We start from the raw sequence: 22239 nt of genomic DNA, 5'->3' as shown, positions 1-22239 counted from the left end.
TTGGTCTTCTAGAAATCCTTCAGAATCAACCATCTGCTGATACTATTCCTTTTTGTATAAGAGAACCTTTATGAATTTAATTTCTTTTGTCCTTTTCAAATGGCCATTCTATGACTTTTCAGGAGGGAAAATTGTTTAATGTGTATGGTCATTTTGTCAACTTGAGACAGAACACACTGGGCATTGTAAGTGATCACAGAAAAGAAAAAATCAAATGTAATATAGTTTTTCAGGAATATGTTTTACTGTGTAAAGTGAGGTATAGCTCCTTTAAGAAGTTTGGAATGTTGTCTTTATTTAGGTAGCCATCTACCAAAAGTGTATCCACTAAAGGGATATTATGGGGGGGGGGAAGAAAGCACTGGTCTTTGATGTTTTACTTTTACAGCATAATTTGTTTTTAAGCAAAGTCCGTTCTAAAATTAAAAGATTTTCCCTAAGTTTATCCAGTAGATGGAGTTGCTGACTAAGGAGACTCGTGTGTGGCAAATTTCATTTTCAAGTCACATTAACAATTCTTAATTGTTTATACACTAAGTATCCTATATACGAATGAGCTCCGTTCCAAGAGCTCGTTCGTAAGTCCAATTTGTTTGTAAGTCCAACGAAGTTAGCCTAGGTACCCGACTAACACAATCGGCTATATAGTACTGTACTGTAATAGATTTATAATACTTTTCACACAAATAATACATAAAAAACTAACAAACACAAAAAATAAAAACATTTTTAATCTTACAGTACAGTACCTTGAAAAGTACAGTAGTACAGTACAACAGCTGACATACAGGGGCACATTTGCATCTTTGAAAGTTCGTAATTTGAAGGTTTGTATGTAGGGGACTTACTGTATTAATGCAGAGAAATAGTACAAGTTATCTGTGAATTCCTGTTTTTTGGTGACTCCTTTTCTAAAATGCTCAATTATAGTAATTCTCAAGAATTTCATTTCAGAAAAACGGGGAGTAGGATTGAGTAGTTCTTAGTCATCAGAGACCCCTGTGGAACCTTTTAAAATCAGGCACGTTCAGATATCCACTGTTGGAGATTCTGATCCAGTAGGTTTGGGGTTGAGTTTGGGTATCTTTTTTTAAGTTCCACAGGGGTTCTAATTCAGTGCTGAGACCCTAAGATGGACCATGGATATGTCCAAATTTGTTAAATAGCTATTTAGTTTTGTTATTAAATATTAACAACTCAGTTATACTGTAGACTAAAAGTTGGTAGTGTACCCAGTTTTTTATTGTACACTTGTTTTTCGAATGGATTTTGAAGAGCATACAACTTAAAATTTCCATAGCCATTTACTGGTGATTAGAGAAAACAACAATCCTGGGGATAATTGGGACAAAGGCCTGTTATTATCCCCATTTGTAGAAGAGAAAATTGAGACTTAGGCTCAATGATTTGCTCTAAACTTAAGGTAGTTATGTCATAGAGATAGGACTTTGGAGTCTTAGAATACATTATAATTTGATTTAGTGAATTTATCTTATTACTTGTTTTTCTCAGATTATTCACAAGTTTTAATTCAAAACTGTGAACACGTAATTCATGATGATGGGTGGAACAGTCAGAAATATTCTGGAAGATGGAAGAAAGTATAAATAATTGACAGAGTATTTGTTTGGAATTGACTGCAGAGAAAACAGTTTTTAAAATCAGAACATCTTATCTTTCCAAATCTTACCCATCCTTTAAGATTCAGTTGAAGTTGACATTCTCCCCGTTTTATATAGAAAACCAATTTAAAAAGACTTTTTTCTTTTAATTATAAAGCTTTTGTAAGCATATCATGGTTTGGAATTGGACCAGATGCAAGCAGTTTGTTGCTTAACAGGTTATGTTCTGTTAAGTGATTTTATTTGTTTGGTTTGTAAGTTGATTATCTAAAATGTAAACAAGTGTCCGTAGATACGATATTCTGTAACTAAGGTCTCCAAAATGAGTTATAAAAGCATTCCTATACACATGTTAACAGTTAGTAGTATAAAATCTAACCACCTTAAATAGAGTTGTTTCCATGGGAAATAACATACTCTTTTCCACAGAGTATCTGGAAGATATCTCATAGATAAATCCTTTTTCTCCATAGTTACCCCAGGGGATAAGGCAAAGATGAAAGACTGTAAGCAGATTCCATTGGCTGGGGCTTCTTAGGATGGGGGTGATGGTGGAATTTGGCAGAGAGAGATACATAGAAGTTTCAGGAGCTTCTGAGTTAGTTATTCCCATTTAGGGTTTTTAAAAAAATTTTTATTGAAGTACAGTTGATTTACAATGTTATGTTAATTTCTTCTGTACAGCAAAGTGAATCAGCTATAAACATATATCTTCTTCTTCATATTCTTTTCCATTGTTACTCCCATTCAGGACAAGACAGGGTGAGGAGAATTCAGGTTATTTAGTCCAATGGTCTCCAAACTACCTTGAGTGTGTACTGTATCAATTAAAAAAAATAGTGATCTGACATCCCCAATATGTGTATGTTTATTTTCTTTTAAATTATTTGCATGTAATTTCATAACTTGTATGGGAACACAGAAGACCCCAAATAGCCAAAGCAATCTTGAGAAAGAAAAATGGAGCTGGAGGAATCAGGCTCCTGGACTTCAGACTATAGTACAAAGCTACAATAATCAAGACAGTATGGTACTGGCACAAAAACAGAAATATAGATCAGTGGAACATGATAGAAAGCCCAGAGATAAACCCACACACATATGGTCACCTTATCTTTGATAAAGGAGGCAAGAATATACAATGGAGAAAAGACAGCCTCTTCAATAAGTGGTGCTGGGAAAACTGGACAGCTACATGTAAAAGAATGAAATTAGAACACTCCCTAACACCATACACAAAAATACACTCAAAATGGATTAAAGACCTAAATGTAAGGCCAGACACTATCAAACCCTTAGAGGCAAGCATAGGCAGAACACTCTAACATAAATCACAGCAAGATCCTTTTTGACCCACTTCCTAGAGAAATGGAAATAAAAACAAAAATAAACAAATGGGACCTAATGAAACTTAAAAGCTTTTGCACAGCAAAGAAAACCGTAAACAAGACAAAAAGATAACCCTCAGAATGGGAGAAAATATTTCCAAATGAAGCAACTGACAAAGGATTCATCTCCAAAATTTACAAGCAGCTTATGCAGCTCAATATCAAAAAAACAAACAGCCCAATCCAAAAATGGGCAGAAGACCTAAATAGACATTTCTCGAAAGAAGATACACAGATTGCCAACAAACACATGAAAGAATGCCCAACATCATTAATCATTAGAGAAATGCAAATCAAAACTACAATGAGATATCATCTCACACTGGTCAGAATGGCCATCATCAAAAAATCTACAAACAATAAATGCTGGAGAGGGTGTGGAGAAAGGGGAACCCTTTTGCACTGTTGGTGGGAATGTAAATTGATACAGCCACTATGGAGAACAGTATGGAGGTTCCTTAAAAAACTAAAAATAGAACTACCATATGACCCAGTAATCCCACTACTGGGCATATACCCTGAGAAAACCATAATTCAAAAAGAGTCATGTACCACAATGTTCATTGCAGCTCTATTTACAATAGCCAGGACATGGAAGCAACCTAGGTGTCCATCAACAGATGAATGGATAAAGAAGATGTGGCACATATATACAATGGAATATTACTCAGCCATAAAAAGAAACAAAATTGAGTTATTTGTAGTGAGGGGGATGGACCTAGAGTCTGTCATACAGAGTGAAGTAAGTCAGAAAGAGAAAAACAAATACCATATGCTAACACATATATATGGAATCTGAAAAAAAAAAAAGTCATGAAGAACCTAGGGACAAGACAGGGTTAAAGACGCAGACCTACTAGAGAATGGACTTGACACGGGGAGGGGGAAGGGTAAGCTGGGACAAAGTGAGAGAGTGACATGGACATATATACACTACCAAATGTAAAATAGATAGCTAGTGGGAAGCAGTCGCATGGCACAGGGAGATCAGCTCCGTGCTTTGTGACCAGTTAGAAGGGTGGGATAGGGAAGGAGGGAGGGAGGGAGAAGCAAGAGGGAAGAGATATGGGGATATATGTATGTGTATAACTGATTCACTTTGTTATAAAGCAGAAACTAACACACCAGTGTAAAGCAATTATACTCCAATAAAAAAAATTATTTGCATGCTCCGTTATATCAGTGTGCTTTATGAAATAATATACACACACTGAACAAAACATTTTAAGGGAAGGAATTAAAAATAAATGAAAATAGAAGTTCTGTTTTCTTCCTGCTTCCAAAATCCATGCCTTACTCTTTGCAGAGCATTATTGTAGTATATGCTGCTAACACCTGAGGCTACTGAAAAGGCGTATCTTTCAAGGCAGTTCTTCTTAAGGTATGCTCTGGCTCCACTGGTGTCAGATTTCCCAGGAAACTTTGTTAAAATGCAGGTTATTAGACCCTGCTTACTGAATTTACTGCTGAGAGTAGGGCCTGGTAATCTCCATTTTAAATAAATTCTTCAGGGAGGTTTGTTTTTTTTCTTAAAACAGTTTAGTTTGGGAGGCCCCATTTACGGGCATCTCTTTTTTCCCTGGGCAAGCCTGGCTCTCCCTTGAATAAAATATTAGAATGTACTAACCTGACATCCATGAAGGGGAGTTGGGGGAGACTGAACCCCCTTCTCTTATTCCGCTTGTTCCATAAAATCAAAGATAAATGTATGTGTGTATATGTGCAGTTTGGGGAATACCTTCCTTAAATCCTCATAGGAATCCTTGGCCAAAGAAAAGGTTAAGAAGAATTGATATGAATTCATATACAACCTGCCAAAACCACTATAATCAAATTCTTAACCACAAATATATTTGGACGTAATTTAATCTTTTTAATGATTTAGAAAGCATTTCATTATAGTGTGAACATTAGCTCTTATTTTATAGTTATCTAAATGTATCAGTTGAACATTTGGATTAATAGAAAGCTAAATAACAAAAGAATTCGGTTTGAAACATTTTAAGTCTGAGGTGTCAGAGGGAGCCAAGTGGAGCCATCCTTTGTAACTGAAAGTTTATTATAATGCGTGTACTTAAACCAACACAAGGGATATTTTTTAATTAGCTACTGTTATATAAAAGAGGGAAGAAAGGAGCAATACATAAATAAAAAGGTAACCTAATTTAGCTTTACTCTGGGGAAGAATGTTTAACAGGCTTTTAAGAAATGAATCAGCTTTTTGAAATGAAAAATAATTTGTGTTTGTAATAATGAATTGAAACAGTGCAAAGAGGTATGCACTGAAAAGTACACCTTCCTCCCACCCAAAACGCTCTCTCCCTTTTCTCCAGAGGCAGCCACTGCTAGCAGTTCTTGTGTTTCTTTTCAGAAGTATTTTTACCTAGTCCTTCCTTCCTTTCTTCATTCTCCTCTTCCTCTCCTTCCTTCCTTCCTTCCTAATACCATAGTTTTTTCACCTGGCAGTATATCTCGGAGATGGTTCCATAATGTCCACTAGAGAGGTACCTCATTCTGTTTAAGGAGTCAGCATATTCTCTTGCATAAAGGGACCATAATTTGTTTTAAGTAAAATTGAGGGATGTTTAGTTGTGTCTAGTCTTTTGTGATTGGTGTTGCAGCGACCGTCCTTTCACCAATATCCTCAAGCATTTGTAAGGTATATGGCTATAGAATGCATTTCTAGTCTCTGTAGGATACGTTCCTATACGTATAGGAATTTGCCGATGTGTGCTTATAAAATTTTGATACCTATTGCTGAAATGCTTTTCAAGACCCTGTACTGATTTAAAGACCCTGTGAGTCCCTGTTTATTTTTGTGTCACCTGTATATTGCTAAACTTCTTGATCTTTGCCAATCTGGTAGTTTAAAAATGGCAAACAGAAGCTGAGCGTGTTTTATGTTTTATCTGCTATTCAGACCTTTACTTCATCCATTCTTATCGAATTTTCAATGACTCTTTTATGAGTTGGACAGCGGTAGCAGTTGGGATGGGGCAGATTCTTTATGAGCCAAGTGTTTCTGCCAAACCAGCCTTACTTCCCAGGCTTACTAAGTTACTATGACTGTCTTAAAGCCAGGCAGCCTCTGATCACTACCTGCTTCCTGGAGCCCTGGGGTGGGGGTAGGAACGACTGAAGTGGGGATTCTGAAGAGAAAGGATAAGATGTGATATTCCTGTCACTGCTGAAGGTCGAGCTGACCGTGTGGGGCATTGTCACCCCCTCTTGACCCCTTTCTCTTGGTCCGTGCCACGGATGTTAGTTTGTCAGTACAGCCACCCTGGCAGCTTGGATTTACGCCAGCATTGATAGTAAGGCTTATTTTTGTCATGGTACAAAACAGCCAATTCCTTTTATTGCTGTAAATCAAATAATGGCAAAATGAGAGCCGGGTATGCAGCTTCTAGCCCTGTCTTTTGGCCTGTACTGTTATGCTAGTAACCTTTCCCTGGCTTTATGTTCCTTCCCTGATTTTCCTTTCATCCTCATTTCCTTATCTATTTATTTTATCTTGCATGTCTTTTTTTATAAGCAGCTTCAAATCTCTTTTGGAAGTAAATGCAGAGTATCAACAAATAATAGCAAAAATGAGAACAAAGGAAAGGGAAATTAAAAGTTGAAAAAAATGCATTCAGTGTCATTTGATTTATAACAGCTCTGCTTTGACCATTTATGGAGATGCTCTGTTTCTATTAGCATTTGAACAAAATGCCATTAGTAGTGCCATGTATTTCTTTGGCCAGTCAATAGACTGATAGGAGCCACAGGTGTGGGCCAATTGGTGGCATAAAAATAAATAATTTCTGGAGTAAGTGGACCATGCATACATTCCTTTTGGCTTATTTATTTATTTTTTCTTGGATTTCAGAGCAGTTAGTTTCCTTTTTCTAGAACAATCTGAAGTAACCTTCCAGAAACTCAGCCTCTCTTAGCAACCTCTCCTTATGTAGCTGACCATGAATTAGAGGGTCTCTAGACCCTATCTGTTGAGATGGTCTATAGACATATCACTCTGCTTCAGCTAGATTACAGCTAAACCATTCAAACCAAATGTGAAGGAATGGCTAAGCATTGACTTTGTAAAGGGACAGATGTATTTGAACACAGAACCGTGTAATGCCTATGGAGTGAGCCATATCTATTTACATTTCTTTGTATCACGTTTGACCCTACCCCATTCTTAACATGTGCCAATTTTCCTTTTGGCTTTACCTGTTTTTTTCTTCTTGACAGGTTGCTTGTACGCATTTAGATGTGGATTTAGTCTGCATAACTGTAACAGAGAAGCTGCCATTTTACTTCAAAAGACCCCCTATTAATGTGGTAAGTGTCACAGTTTCCATTCTGTATGTGAATCTCTACATGTGCATTAACACACTGGAAAAGGGGCAGAAGAAACTGCTGTTCTTAGAGGGGAAAAAACAAAGGCTAGTAATAAATAGGCAATTTAAAAAGAGGATTTTTTTTCTAAGCTGACTAAAGGTAGAAAAGAAAGCTTAAAATAAAAAATATCCAGTGAATTACCAAGATGTGTTTGAAAGGCCTTAGAAGCTCAAATTTGTGAAGGAAATTTCCTAAGAGGATAGCTAATAATGATGGACACTTACAGTCTGAATGTTGAACATTATGGAGACAGAGCAGCCAAGAAAGGCGTAGGACAAAATAGAGAGAGGGTTCCCAAGGCACCAGCAAACGGGAAAGGTGGGGTGGCAGGGACTGGAGGGGGCAGGACCTGGAAAGCACGGTAGGCGTGGTCTCTGCAGAATTAAAATCTGCATTGAAATGTGCTGGCTCACACAAAAGCCCAGGGTTACCTTTATGATAACCTAAGAGGGGACCATGCATTCAACAGATCTTGTGCTCCTTCCTCTGCTATAGAATTTTTCTCGTTACCGTTCTACGTAATTTCTCTTGTTTTCCTCTACTCCTTATCTTCCACCTGTCACACCTTTTTATGTCTTACTCCATCATAAAAGTGATATTGTTTCACAATGGGAGCTGTAAGGTTGGCAGAGCTGTCAACTATTTGCATTGACAACCAGATCCTGGGAGGAGTTAGGATGCTTTTTTAGAATAGAGGCTTCCAAAGCTCTCTCCCATTCTCAAGAAGTGCTGTTGAAGGAGAAGAAAGATTTGACAGACAATCTAGATTACATCCCCAATCCTGTCAGAATGGGAAAATTAAAAATTTATGGATTTTCAGGATAGATAACTCCCCTATTCTTTTGTCTCTGTAGAATCACAAGTTCTTCAATTTTTGTTTCCCTCTCCACTGCTAAGGAATTAGCTTGATGCTGAGAGTAGGGAGATACCGTGAGAGGAGAAAATGATCTGTATGGTATGGAAAAGTTGAATGCAGTGTGGAAAAATTTAAGATGGCTTGTGTTCTACCCCTAAGTGTGTGCTACTAAAGCTGTACTTGAAAAGTATTCAGAACTTTAAAGTTATATATTTAAAGGGCAAACTATAAAACAGCTCTTTTCTGATCAATAATGAGAGTACTACTGAACATATAACAATATTGGTTAAGCTCAAATCATTGTTTCCCCACATTCTTGCCGGTACTTAAATAAGTAAACACTAAAAAAAAAAAAAGACCCTTAATCATCACATTTTAGAATTGGAGATATATGTTGTTAAAAGTGGTAAAATGAAGAAGGAGAAGCTGTTCAGCTCTCCAGACACAGGGGTGGGACAGACCTGGTTGACTCCCCATCAGATGAGATCTCCGATGTGCCCCAGCTACCATGATAAAAGGCTCAAACTAACACAGTTCCCAAGGTTATGACAGTCTTACTGGCCTCACATGTTGTTGCTCCCCAGAGCTAGTAGTGTCTGTCTCTAGAAGTTGCCAAAGCTTTTTACCAGCTTCACACTGCCAGTCCATTTTCCATGTAGATGGCACCCTCCTTAAGTTGCTCTTAAACTTACAACTGTTTTGCTTTTCTCCTCACCTTAATGAACTAGGAAGGCCATTTTCTAGATGGCTTTGCCTGAGTAAACCCACATACGATACTGTGTCCTTGGCTGGGAGGAGATAGTGCATGTGATGCTAAGGCCAAGTCCATGGAATGGACAGCAGTGCACAGCACATAATTCCTCATGTCCCACAACAGTGATAAGCTGCCCAGTGACTGTTTTGGCTTCGTCCTTTGATTGGTTTCTTAGGAATGTGCCCTGCTGTCCAACCCAGATTGTGAGCTTCTAGAGAGCACCAACTGTGTCATGGTCCTTTTTTCATTACCCAAATACCTTGCTTATAAGAGGTCTTCCCTAAAATCTGTCAATTGAACGAGTATATGTCTAATTTTGCATGTCTGGGTACAGCTTGGGGAACACAGCCAAATCCTGTGAACCGTTAGTCCCTAGCTGGTTGTCAGGGCTTGGCAGGCAGCATTCACTGTGAGGGGGGTGGGGCATTGGGGCAGCGTGAGGAGGAGATGCACTGGAGGCGGCAGCACTAGTACAGCCCACCTTCTGATTCCATCTGTAAGTTCCTGAAGGTGCTACTTTTTGATGGATATTTTTGGCTTCATTCCCACATTTTTCAATTTAAGAATTCTGAAAAGTAAAAATTTGACAAGTGAGAGGGATAGGCAGTACTTAACACAGTGTCTGCTTTTTTAAAAATCTGGTATGAACATTTTACATATGTTGTTTAATAAAAACTAGATGATGGAGTAGAGGGAAGGCTGTGCAGGATTATTTTTAGCCCTCGTCTAGTGTAGAAGTAGGCTGCGGTGTGAATTGGTCAGGAAGCAGAAGAGTCCCTATTAATTCATTCACCTCTTTTTCATTTAAGAGAAACTGGAATTAAAAGTTAAATTAATTAAAATTAAATTAAAAGCTAGAAGCATACAATAAAAAGTGTCCACCTTATTGTTCAGGGTAAATAATAGTAGTTGTATAGGTATCTTAATTTGGATGGGGTGGTGAGAAATAGGAGCATTAAGATATTTAATTCATTAGGCTTTAACCTAGAGGCCATAAGCCATGTGCGAATTATCAGCTCAGAAGGTTGGGATTGTAGGTCAAAGGTTATAGATTTTCACTTAAAAAAAGAGCAAGTTCTGAGGCTCTAATGTACAGCGTGGGTGACTGTAGTTAATAGTCCAGTATTATAACTCAAAAGTAGTTGAGAGAGTATCCTAGGCACTCTCACCACAATCACCACACACACAAAAAAACAAAAAAACAAAAAAAATGGTTAACTATGTCAAGTGGTGGATGTGTTAATTATCTTGATCTCAGTAATCATTCTACAGTGTAGAGTGTATGTATATCAAATCATCACGTTATAGACTTTAAATATATGCATTCGATTTGTCAATGATCCCTCAACAAAGTTATAAAAAAAAAAAAGAAGGTTGGGATTATAAAGGAGGGCCCAGGAGCTAAAACATACCAAAGCACTCCTTATGTATAACTTTCAGCTCTCAATCCTTTTGTTATTTTCACCACATGCTTAGGGCACCATAATTTCAATTATGTTAATTCCCTCTAAAATCTCCTGCAAACCTCCTCTGGAGTCTTAAGTAAGTTGTATGGGAATTATTTTATCATGTAATAGTTGGGTTTCAAAAAAGTTGAATTCAACTCCTCTTCTTGGATAGCCAGATGGCTTCTAATTATTTAGCATTTTAAGGCTTAAGCACTTTCACACCTGCTCTAGCCCAGCAGCTTTAGGGTGGGGTAGATGTGAATTACCTCTGTGATGCAGGTGACGGAATTGAGACTCAGGTAGTTTGTGGCTCACAACAGGTACATGTCTCTCTCAAAGGTTGACTTGGGATTTGTACTTAAGCTTTGATTCTAAATCTGCTGTCATTTCCCACTGGGAAATGCTATTTAAAATTACTTCACAGCAGAGCTCTTTGTTACGCACAGAATAATTTCATATTTTAAAACATGATCTTTATGAATTCAGGTTTTGAGAAGAATTTTTTTAAGCAGCACGTATCTTCACCTTTGATTTTTTTTTTACAGTGTTAGTGCCATTCAACAATAACTTCAAGTTTATTGAGCCATTTCCAGTGATTGTATGTTTTATGCTCTCTTTCCGATGTTTTCCCCTCAGCATTTCCTTTAACCCTAATCCATTTCTGTCTTCATGGTCCAGTTAGTCCCCACTGAGAGAAATCCAGTAAATAGTATCTGAAGCAGTGAGGTTGTTCCAGGAATCTTGCCATATATCCTTGAGTTGGGTGTGAGTGCTCTGTAAACTTTATTTTTCATCACACATATTGTGAACCTAACTATGTTAAGTACTTTATTGATCCAGTACTTGGAGCAGTGCCAGCAAACCTGTCAGTACCAAAAAAATGTCTGTGTGGCCAAAAAAAAAAAAAAACCATCAGAAACAAAGTTAAAAGGACTAATGACAGACTGGTAGAAATAGTTTCACTTATATCATAGACAGGTGACTAATCTCTGTAATATATAAAGAGCTCCTAGAAATTGATAAGGTTAAAAAAAAGAGAGAGAGAGATGATCAATCCAAAAAAATGGATTAAGAATATGGAAAAGACATTTCACAGGAAAGGAAATACAAATGGCCTTTTAACAAATGAAAAGATGTTTAAATTCATCATGCTAAGAGAAATTCACGTTAAAATCACCTATCTGATTGGCACAAACCCAGAAGTTTGATGATACACTTTTGTGAGGCTGTGGGAAAGCAGGCATTCTCATACTTTGACGGTAGCAGTGTAATTGGAACAGTCCTTATGGGGCAGTGGGTAATTTGGCAACAACTATCAAAATTATAAATGCTTTACCCTCTGACCTAGTGTATTAGTTTCCTGGGGCTACCATAACAAAGTACCACAAATGGGGTGGCTTAAACTAACAGAAGTGTATTGGCTCACTGTTCTGGAGACTGGGAGTCTGAAATCAGGACATTGTTGGGGTTATGGTCCCTCTGAAACCTTAGGGGAGTCCTTCTTTGTCTCTTCCTAGCTTTTGATGGTTTGCTGGCAATCTTTGCTGGTCCTTGGCTTGCAACTGCATAACTCCAATCTCTACCTCTGTCTTTACAACATGTTCTTTCTCCCTGTCTGTCTTCACATGGCCATCATCTTATAAGTACACCAGTCCTACTGGATTAGGGGTCCGCCCTATCCCAGTGTGGCCTCATCTTAACTAATTACATCTACAATGACACTATTGCCAATTAATGTTACATCCTAAGGTACTGAGGATTAGGACCCCAACATAACCTTTTATGGGGGGAAACAATTGAACCCATAATATCCAGCAATCCCCCAAAACACTAAAAAGTTAGTGTTTGTGCTATAGATTGACTGGAACGACCCAAAATCTATCAGTAGAGGCTTGGGTAAATGCCATACTTCTGCAGTGGCGTACTCTGCAGCTGTAAAGCAATGCTGAAGTTAGGAGCTGACGTGGAAAACCCTTCAAGTCAGAACCAGAATGTAGTAGGCTACCTTTGGGGTAAGAGAGAGGAAAAATAATAATATATATTCATATTTGCTTGTATCTGAAGAAACGCTAGAAAAAGACACAAGAAGTTAGTGAAAGTGATTATGGGAGGTGTGGGTGGGGCAAGTGGGAGCAGAGGTACAGTGAAGGCTTTTTTGCCTTCTTATGTTACTTGATTTGTGAATCATATGAACAAGTTACCTATCTCAAAGAATGAAACCAGGAATGACACCAACAGTATCATCCTTTCGAATTCAATAAAGAACTAATTTTTATGAAATTAACAGGGAATCTGTGTATTGTCCCAGTAATCAACCCCCTATTTCCTTTCTCTCTTCTTTCTCTTAAGCTTTGCTTAGTTCTTGGAATTTTACCACCACCATCTCTTTTCAAATATCACACACCTGTTCTTGGTTTGTAGCATCGTTACGACTGTTATTTCTCATTAGTAAAGAAATCATCTGCATACTCCAGAACCTTTGGTCAGAGATGCAAACAAAAGCCAATCAGGCAGGCACTGGCATTCTTTATGAGAAGGCTGTTAGGAACAATCAGGTGATGAGCTTAAGGCAATTTACATTAAAGTGGGCTTAGAAGCAGGAGCTCAGGTAATGAGTCTGTATTTCATCTATCTAAAAATTTTAAATAAGGTGTTATGAAAGAAATGTTCACAGCCTTCAGTAGCACATTATCTTCAGTTTCTGAGAGTTTTCAGCTTGAAAGTGAATTTGATTAATGTACTAAGATCAGAATCAGAACTTTTTTCTTAAAAAAAATTAAGTGGATAATTATGTCCATCTAACCCTCTCCAACCCCCAAAAAAGGAGTTTGTATTTTGATCTGGTCCCCAAGGAGGGGGGGCAGCAAATTTTCCAGAATTCTTTGGGACCTGGTCACCTAGTTCTGTGTGTCATCCACGTCTTTTATGTCCCCTCTTCTCCATCCTACCGACTTGTGTTTTAGTTCAGCAACTAGAGGGGTGAGGAAAAGAAATACCTGTAAGTAAGCCTCTTTGGCTAATTAGTAGTTTTGGTAAGAGAAATAGCCAGGGGGATAGTTGAGACTAAGGTTAAAGGACATGTTTTGGTTTATCTGTGAATTTCAGTTTGCCAAGTTAACCCTGGTTTCTTTTGTGATGGCTAATCCATAGTGAACAGCATTATCACATGACCTCTTTTCCATAAGCTACTGTTTATTCACTCAGAATATAAATACATTAAATGCTTTTTGTATAAAAGACAGTTCTGTGTTACAAAGAAGTATCATGATACCAGCTCTCAAGTGTACAAGTTAGGCAGGGAGAATGAGATATATATTTATGGCACAAAGAGTATCATAACAGACATCATTCCCAGATATAATTAACACAAGCCAAAGAATTGGAGGCAGGAAGAAGTTGTCTGAAAAGGGGAGACGGGGAGGTTGCAGTGTGGAAAATAGCATGTAAATGCTAATTAAACTAATATCATATATATAGGGTAATCTAAAATAAATTCTGGGCACCTCAAGGCAGGCATAAAAGTTAAGGAAAGGGAAGATTGGGGGGTGGGGCAGAAGAAAAGAAGTCTTTGTTCAGGAAGGGCAAGTGGAAGGAATCTGCCAGTACATGTGAATTAAATAAGGTGGACTGCCAGATCTGAAGAAGACAGGTTTTTCCAGTCCTTGTAACACGCAGGAGTAGACCTCCAGCAGTCACAGCTGGACCAGTCCCAACTCATCCTCTGGGTAATAAATAGAAAATCGTTTGCCAGGCAGAGACTTGGACCATACTGCCTGGTCTTTGCCTGCTTTTCCTCTTTGCTCCTTTGAAAGACCACTGAAACCAAGCGACTTTGCCGTCCTGACTCTGATTATCCCCTCCATGCTAAAATCCTTAGATGCTTCGTGTGGCTGTTAAGATTAATTCTGTCTCCGTTTGGCAGTTCCCATCCTCTTCAGCCCCCACTCCCACCACAGGGCTCTCCTCATTCTCTCCTCTCCAGCCTACATGCTACATGCTTCCTCCAACCCTAGAGCTTCTTCACATACTGCCCCCTCCCTCTGCAGACGCTCCTCTCTGCTAGTTAATTAAGTCCTTCCTCACCCGCTCCCAGACTTCTGGATGGCACTTAGCACAGTGGAAGTTTTGGATTTTTGTGTAATTATTTGATGGTCTCCTGCACTAAACTGGAAGCTCTTACAAGAGAGGAACCATGTCAGCTTTTGCTCACCCATTCCCACGCACAGCTGGCTTAAATACGTATCTGTTGTGAATGGATGAAGATTTAAATCACTCATCAGGGAAGCTGCATAGTGTAGTAGATCCCATTGCCACTTCTTCCAGGCTGTTTTCTTACCTGTGGATGCCTGCCTATTAAGAACATCTTAAATATGAAAGAAGTTTCTTTTTCTCATGTAAAACGCCAAGCTAGTATGGTAAGCTTGGCAGAATTGTCAAGGGCCCAGGTTGCTTTCATCTTCTTTGCCAGGCATCCATGAGCCCCGTTTAAGATCAGGGGCTCTGTTAGTGAAGAAAAAGGGGAGAAGAGAAGAGATAGCGGGGCAGTTAGCTGTCTCTGCCACAGTGCCTTCTAAAGGTATTGTAGGGGTTAAATAAATACATAAGACTCTTAGCACAGTGCCTAGCACATGGCACTCAACTGTGGCCCGTTAGTTTCTTCCTTCAACATATGCATAATAAATGACTTACCCAAGAGGCGTTCCACTCCTGTTCTTTGGACGTTTTTCAGCTCATTTCTTTGTCTCTTCATTCTTGGGTCAAATTACTTGGTTTACTATGTTTGCAAACAGTTTATCCTGCGTGTAGGGAACACATCTCCGGTTTCCTTTTGATAATTCATGGAGTAGTAGCCCTTCTGCCACCCCACTGGGACGTTGCTCTCCTCAGCCTCTTGATGATTCCTGTTTATATAAAGTCAGCTTCCCCACAGCTAAGATAAACTCTGTTGAGACAGAGCCACAGATCTGTTTTCTTCTCCTGTAGATGGTGCCATTCGGGCACAAATCCGCCTTTATTCAAGGCTGTACCTGGACATGCAGGAGGTGGGCAGTGCGGGGGAGGGGTGTGAGGTGAGGGGGAAGTTCAGTGAAAATAAAGTAAGACAGGGTGTGTTTAGCTTTAACAGTTTATTTTCTTCATTTCCTGTGAAGGCAATTGACCGAGGTGTGGGCTTTGAACTTGTCTATAGCCCCGCTATCAAAGACTCCACAATGAGAAGGTACACAATTTCCAACGCCCTCAATTTGATGCAGGTCTGCAAAGGAAAGGTATGGTTCCATAATTTCAGGATATTTTTCAAACCTAGCAGTTTATTATTATTAATATACTGGGGTTGTCAAGCTGACCCCATATCCTTAAAGCAGAAAGTTCTCAATGCACAGCAACAAATTCTCCCATTTCAATGAGCTCTGCAAGTTTTAAGAGAAAGAAAAATATCCTAAGGAAGAATAATATGAGGGAGGAAAAGTTATATTGAAAGTCTTTATCTTTCAGTAAAGAATTGGCCGTTTACCTACTGTGAAAGAATCATCTAGATACAGTTGTCATCATTGAGTTGAATTAAGGTTATATGACCTTTTCAACTAGTTTTTTAAACTAATGCATCTTTTCTAAGAACTGTTGGGAAGGCTTCTTGTTCTGTTTCTTATTTTAGGCTGCTTTAGTTTGACATGAGGTCTTTCATCCTTTCACTTTATTTACCTTAACTTTAGAAGTTGGTATTTATGTTAAAACTTGATTACTGGTTATTTGTATTATAAGACTTCAATTTTTTGACATTTATCTGAGATTAATATTGATTACTTTCTATTTCGTAGAATGTAATTATATCTAGTGCTGCTGAAAGGGTAAGTCTGGCATTAAGTACTTTATTTTTTCCCTTTTCAAGTTAAATTAGTCATGTAATAAAGGTTTATTGCATGTTTTCGTTTTTAATTGCATTTGCTCATTGTAATTGCTGAAGAGTAAAATTTATCTCCATTCCTTTGGGGCTTCAAATTTTGTTTATATAAATAGTTTTTCCTTTAAATTGTTGCAAAATGCTTTTCAGGGATCTTTTATATTTTCAAAAATGTAAGTAACCCGTCAAAATTATAAGGACTTAAATTTATGCAGTTGACTTCCTTGTTTTTAGATACTTAAGCATCCTATTTACTGCAGATGAAGTCACTGAAATGTTACGAATAACTTCTTTCATATCTATTTTTTGTTCATTTTATTTTAGCCTTTAGAAATAAGAGGCCCATACGATGTGGCAAACTTGTATCCTTTTCTGAGTAAGAAATCATTGAAATTTTCTTTTAGGAAATTTGGAATTTGGTATGTTATACTTTAACAAGATTTTTTAACCTTTTACTATAAATTTATCAATTAATAGCTTCAAAACCAAATTACATCAGGTTGTGAAAACTTCATCCTTTTGTTTTCTGGATTAAGGGTGAAATAGAAAAAGGGGGAAAGAAGGACTCTATAAAAGCTTAGAGTTAAATGAGTCTTTTCTCAAATGCCTGTTCCATTTGGAGTAAGAACTATAGAATTAAAGTGTCTCTCTCAGTGCCTCTCTCTGGTGAACTGGCATTGTCAGTTATGTTTCTGTTAGTCTCCTGTCCTCAGCTGACGCTGGGTTGAAATCTTTAACGACCCCCCAGAGGGTTGCTGTTCGGGCTGTCGGAAAGTGACGCCAAGGCCGCAGTGTCCACCAACTGCCGAGCGGTGCTTCTGCACGGAGGTGAGCAAGTCCTTCCAAGAAAAACACCGAGTGGTCATGTTAAGAGCCAGTCATTTCTGTGAAACAGTTGAGCCATATCTACTTTCATTATCCTGCCCCTCAGAGTTCCATTAGCATCATCTTTTCTGAACCTGTTTAGCCATACCCATCAGTGCTTTCTCGCCCTTTACTTCAGGCTTTATTTTCAGTAGTTTGTGGAATGAATATAGTTTGCCTTCCAGAAATGAGTATTGAATGCGTTCTTTCCAGTTCTGCACGTGTGTCCCCGCCTGCATTTTGATAGGCTTCTCATCTCCCTTTTTCCTCCATAGGGACATGCTTTCCCTGCTGAAAATCACTGTTTTAGGGAACTGAACGGTGAAAAATATATGTTAAGCCAGTTATGAGGAACACAAAAGCACCAAATACGTTTTTAAAAATCCCGCTAACAAACTCAAATCATAACTTTTCACATTTATTACTTGTGATTATTGTCTCATGTGTGGTTTACCTGTTCAATTATGCACAGACTACACATTTCTTACTCACATTTCATTTATATATATCTTCCTCCTCACCTTAATTTCACTACTTGAAGGCACTGAATTTCTTGCTCATCAGATGATAAAAATTGAACTAGAAGTGTTTGATATGCTAGGACTTTGGAGAATAAAAATGAGGCTTTTTAAAAGAAAAAAGTTTACACTTTTCATCTGCTGTTTTATCTTCATTCTCTTTGTAAGTTTTAGCACTGGTGGTAGTGGTCAGGAAGCAATTGACTTGATATCACCCAGATGAATGTTAAACTTCAGAATTGGTTGCTACATGTAAACTGGGTGATTTAGCATATGAATAGTTAGGTTATTGAGAGCTTGTGTATTACGTCTGGATTTTAGTGATCTGATTTCCACTTCGTAGAACTGGTTACTGTATTACCATGAATTAGATGATTTTGCTTTTGTTTTCAACATTTTTAGTTTGAGATTGTTGTATTACATAGCCTAGACCCATCACATAAGCTCTGGGAATGACCAAATTAATTAAAATTTTATCAGGATTTTCTTGAAATTAGGGAACAGTTGGTTCACACTGGTAGTTCTGCCATTATTTTTGTCTATTTTAAATGAACATAAGGAATCGTCAAGATTTTGGATAACAATTAGTGGTTTAAAACAGACTGAGACAAGGAAGGGAAGTTAATTTTTAAAATTTAGTAGGGAAAAATATGAAGATCTGTGCTTCAAAAAACTCAGCTATTCAAAATAAGTTATATATAAAGCTAGGCTTTTACAGAAGCTAAACTAAAAGAAGCCTTGTGGACTTTAGCATTCCCATTCATTCTAGTTGTGCCCAGGACAGTCCTAGTGTATGCCTGCTGTCCCTGAAGAATTAACAACACATCTACAGGATGTTATAATTACCCTGACTTTAGTTGACATTGGGATCAATTTGAGACAGCAGTTTCAAAATTCAGTCTACTAGGATTGCAAATTCAGCCTAAGGTTACATTAGAAGAAATACAAGATTCTGAGGCAGGAAGATTCAAAGTGTCATCATTATCCTCTGCACTGGTAAGTCCTGGCTGGCATCTCTATCACCCTGAGTGCCACATTTAAGAAGGACAGCACTGCACTGAAGCACTACCAGAAGATGGTTAATTCTTGGAGGGTGTGAAAACCTTATCATGAGAGCAATTGTTGAAGGCAGTGCAGGAATGGATACCTGGAAAACAGAAGACTTGGGACATGCAGTAGCTGGGCTTCTACATGGGAAGGCTTGCTACAGGGCATCACAGTTAGATGGGTCCTGTGGGATTCTAGAAACCAATGAATAGCAATTCTAAGGAGGTTGTGGGGAGGGGACAGAGGAAAGAGGTTCAAGATCTAAAAGAGTTACTTTATCTGATAATTATAAAAGTCTTGTTTTTCAACGGTTTATAATCCGTTGTCTTAGATTAAGAAGTAAATGTTCATGTGATGTAAAAAAAATATTTCTGAGATGAAACTAATATAATTTTGAAACTAATGCATTTAGTTTTGTTACAAAGTGTTGATTTTCACAATTTAATTTTTATATTTTTTATTCATTCTACTGATTTTTAGACGTTTACTCATAATCATAGTGATAAACATCTCTAAATGTAACATTTTTTGGAAATCACGGGCAATTGCTGTTTATTTTGAGGTTCTCTGATTATGTTGGTATTTTAATGACCTTGAGAGCAGTTTTGTCCCTTTTATAAATTAAAATGCTTTTAAATAACTGGCAAAGATTTAGTAGACTTGGTAAATTAATCCTGATAAATGAGAAGGTAATATTTAACTTTTAGAATTGACTTTTGTACATGAAATAAGAAATAATTCTTAACTAAATTTATGTTTATCAAATCCTTTTGATTTTTATCTCCTTTGTATCCAAGGGGTCTCTCTTTCTCTCCTCCCCAGTCCTTCCCTGTTTCCTAAGGACTCAGTTTAAATCTCTTTTCACGGCACTGTGGCCCTTCACAAGTACCAGCCTCGTTTCCCCCTAATTTTTTCATGCTCCTCCTTTACACCGGCCATATTGTCCCCTAAGTATATTAGATTCTTCTTACCTCTCTCCCTATGCCTTTGCAAAGGAACACTTTCCTCTCCTTTCCTTTTCCTTCTTCCCTATTCTTAGCATCACTTCTTTCATGATACCTTCCTGATTCATCCAGGCAGAGTTACTTCTTGTGGTGCCTCCATTCCTATTATATTTGCCCCTGATGTGCTATCTCAGTGTGTGGTAGGAAGAAGTACTATGTTAGGCATCCTAAGATCCTCTGTAGATGACACAGAGCCTGGCCCCTTAGTACATTTTTAGCAGAAGTTAGCTACATTTAAGTTGAACTCTACTAGCAACCTGACCTAAACTTTCAATAATTCCCATTCTTCTTTGTTCATTGTCACCAATATATAAGAGATCAATAACCATGTGCGTTATTCCTCGTTCACTCAAGAAGTATTTCTTAAACACCTGTTAAATAACCAGGCATTGTTGGATGTTCGCCATACAATTGATTCTTCAGAGGTATAATCATGATCTAGTGGGGAACACAGGTAATGAATGGTCTGTGCTATAAAATGAAGTGAGCACACACACAACCAGGGAAGCAGACTGTTGTAGTTGCTGTCTTGATTCATTTGTGTTTCTACCACACTTTAAGCATGTGCTGCACCAAGCTCTGAAACTTGGGTTCTGGCTACCTAAGATGCCTCGGACAGACCATTAGAGATAACCTGCCCTATATAGTTTTACCCTTGGGGTAGTCCCTTTGGAATGAACTAGATGTTAAAAATATACAGATATTTGTAGAAGCTGGTGGTGGGGCAAGGTGAGAACTGTAAATGGCATCAACACTCATAGCAGTTTATTATGGTTTCATCATTTACTCATGCTGTAAGTCACAGTAACATGGGGATGCTTGTTAAAACCACCTCTTTTGAAATCATGGCTTAACTTCAGGCACTTTGGTTTCCCTGTTTGTCTTATAGAAACTAGAAAAACTGCTTTTGGAATTATTTCCACGGTGAAGAAACCTCGGACATCAGAAGTAGATGATGATTCTCTTCCAGCCTGCAAGAAAGCCAAGTGTGAGAGCTGAAATGAGTCCCCGTCTCTGTCAGCACTCCCTTCTGCCTTTTGAGAATCCATCAGCCGCAACAGAAACGGAACCTCCGTATGACTCACTATTTTCACTTGGAGCTAGATACCGGTAGTCTATAAAAGCAGTCTTATATTTAAGCCATTAAAATAGCAAAACCTAGTAAAGCATTTAAAAAAAAAAAAAAAAAAGGCTGTCCCCATAAAGAATTTAGATATTTTAAGAGAAAAGCAAAGACTAGTTCATTTATCCTTTCCGTTAAGTGATAAATGGAAGGTATAATTGAATAAGATGTTTCAATATTCAAGAGACTCTTTAAAAATGTTTCTTGCTCATTTAAAAGTTCATGCTTTTCAGCTTTACTTGATATACATGGCTTATTTAAATTTTACTGCTCAAAAAGTGGTTATTTTGAGGACTCTTAAAACTTATGTTAAGGGGTTGGCTTTTAGTTGATCTACTCTTGCTTTAAGCCTCTCTTTCATTATAATCGTCAAGTCCAAGTCCTTTCTAAAAGGAATTGCTATAAAATTTGTGGAAGGAAAGGAAAAGTGCACGTAAAATCACACTTGGCCTCTTCGTTTGCTGGTTCTTACCTCTGTGATGTCCTTGAAATAGGATTCCTTTGAGTTGGAAGCCCCTGAAAACCTAATATTGATTTTTCTAATTGCTATAGTAAAAATCTTAAAGCACTGGACTCAATCAACTTTGGAAATAATTTTTTTAATAGCAGGATCATTATATTAAGTAGAAGTAGCCTTTTTTGTAAATATCTGCATTTATGCTATATTGATATTAAGAAAATCATTTAGATGAAGATATGAACACTGTTCTGAGAGTCAGAGAATAGACAATTTTAAAAAGAAAGCTTTACACCAAACTCACTTATGAATTTAGATCCTTAAATAAGATATTGGTAAAACAGAGTATACCATAACCAGGTGAGATTTATTCTAGAAATGTAAGGATTTTTCAGTTCTTTTCAATGTACTACACTTTATCATATTACTAGGTCAAATGAGAAAAATCAGACTCATCTTAATAGATGCCTGTAAGACATTTGATAAAATTTAAAGTCCACTCCTGATTTTTGAAAAATAAACAAGAATAAAAACCCTTGACAAAATACAAATAGAAGAATATTTCACACATATGTGTATATGTTCATTTCTCTTTATATATTGTATATATATTAAGCATCATGGTTCTAAAAATAAAGCATTTTTTACTTCTTCTTAAGCAATATGATGGATTAGCCTACTACACTCCCTCCATAAAACTCATGGCCACTGCTGCTGAGCCCTCACACCCAGAGTCTGCCACTTCCTTGAGTGCCAGCTTGCTTCTGCCTTCACCCCACTTGGATTCACCAAAAGTTAGGCGTGTGTTTATTCACAAGTCTGTTTATGCCATTGTATTTAGCATTGTAAAATTAATACAAGTTAATTTAAAAT

The 22239-nt window shown here is 37.6% G+C and overlaps 1 protein-coding gene across 2 annotated transcripts in view; it reads left to right on the top strand.

Moving 5' to 3' along the window:
- RPP30 (ribonuclease P/MRP subunit p30) overlaps positions 1–22024 on the top strand; it is a 29012-nt gene extending 6988 nt beyond the window's left edge. For both annotated transcript variants that reach the window (XM_019943141.3, XM_004327594.4), the window contains 6 exons: positions 7247–7336; positions 15605–15721; positions 16271–16300; positions 16678–16715; positions 17102–17181; positions 20676–22024. In XM_019943141.3, the coding sequence (XP_019798700.1) occupies positions 7247–7336; positions 15605–15721; positions 16271–16300; positions 16678–16715; positions 17102–17181; positions 20676–20785 (465 nt within the window). In that variant the 3' untranslated portion in view covers positions 20786–22024. The remainder of the gene's footprint in view (positions 1–7246; positions 7337–15604; positions 15722–16270; positions 16301–16677; positions 16716–17101; positions 17182–20675) is intronic.
- Positions 22025–22239: the final 215 nt, after the last annotated feature.

This window comes from Tursiops truncatus, chromosome 16 (assembly GCF_011762595.2).
Source record: "Tursiops truncatus isolate mTurTru1 chromosome 16, mTurTru1.mat.Y, whole genome shotgun sequence".
In the NCBI taxonomy this organism is placed as follows: Eukaryota; Metazoa; Chordata; class Mammalia; order Artiodactyla; family Delphinidae; genus Tursiops; species Tursiops truncatus.
This window is presented reverse-complemented; position numbering and strand designations above follow the sequence as displayed.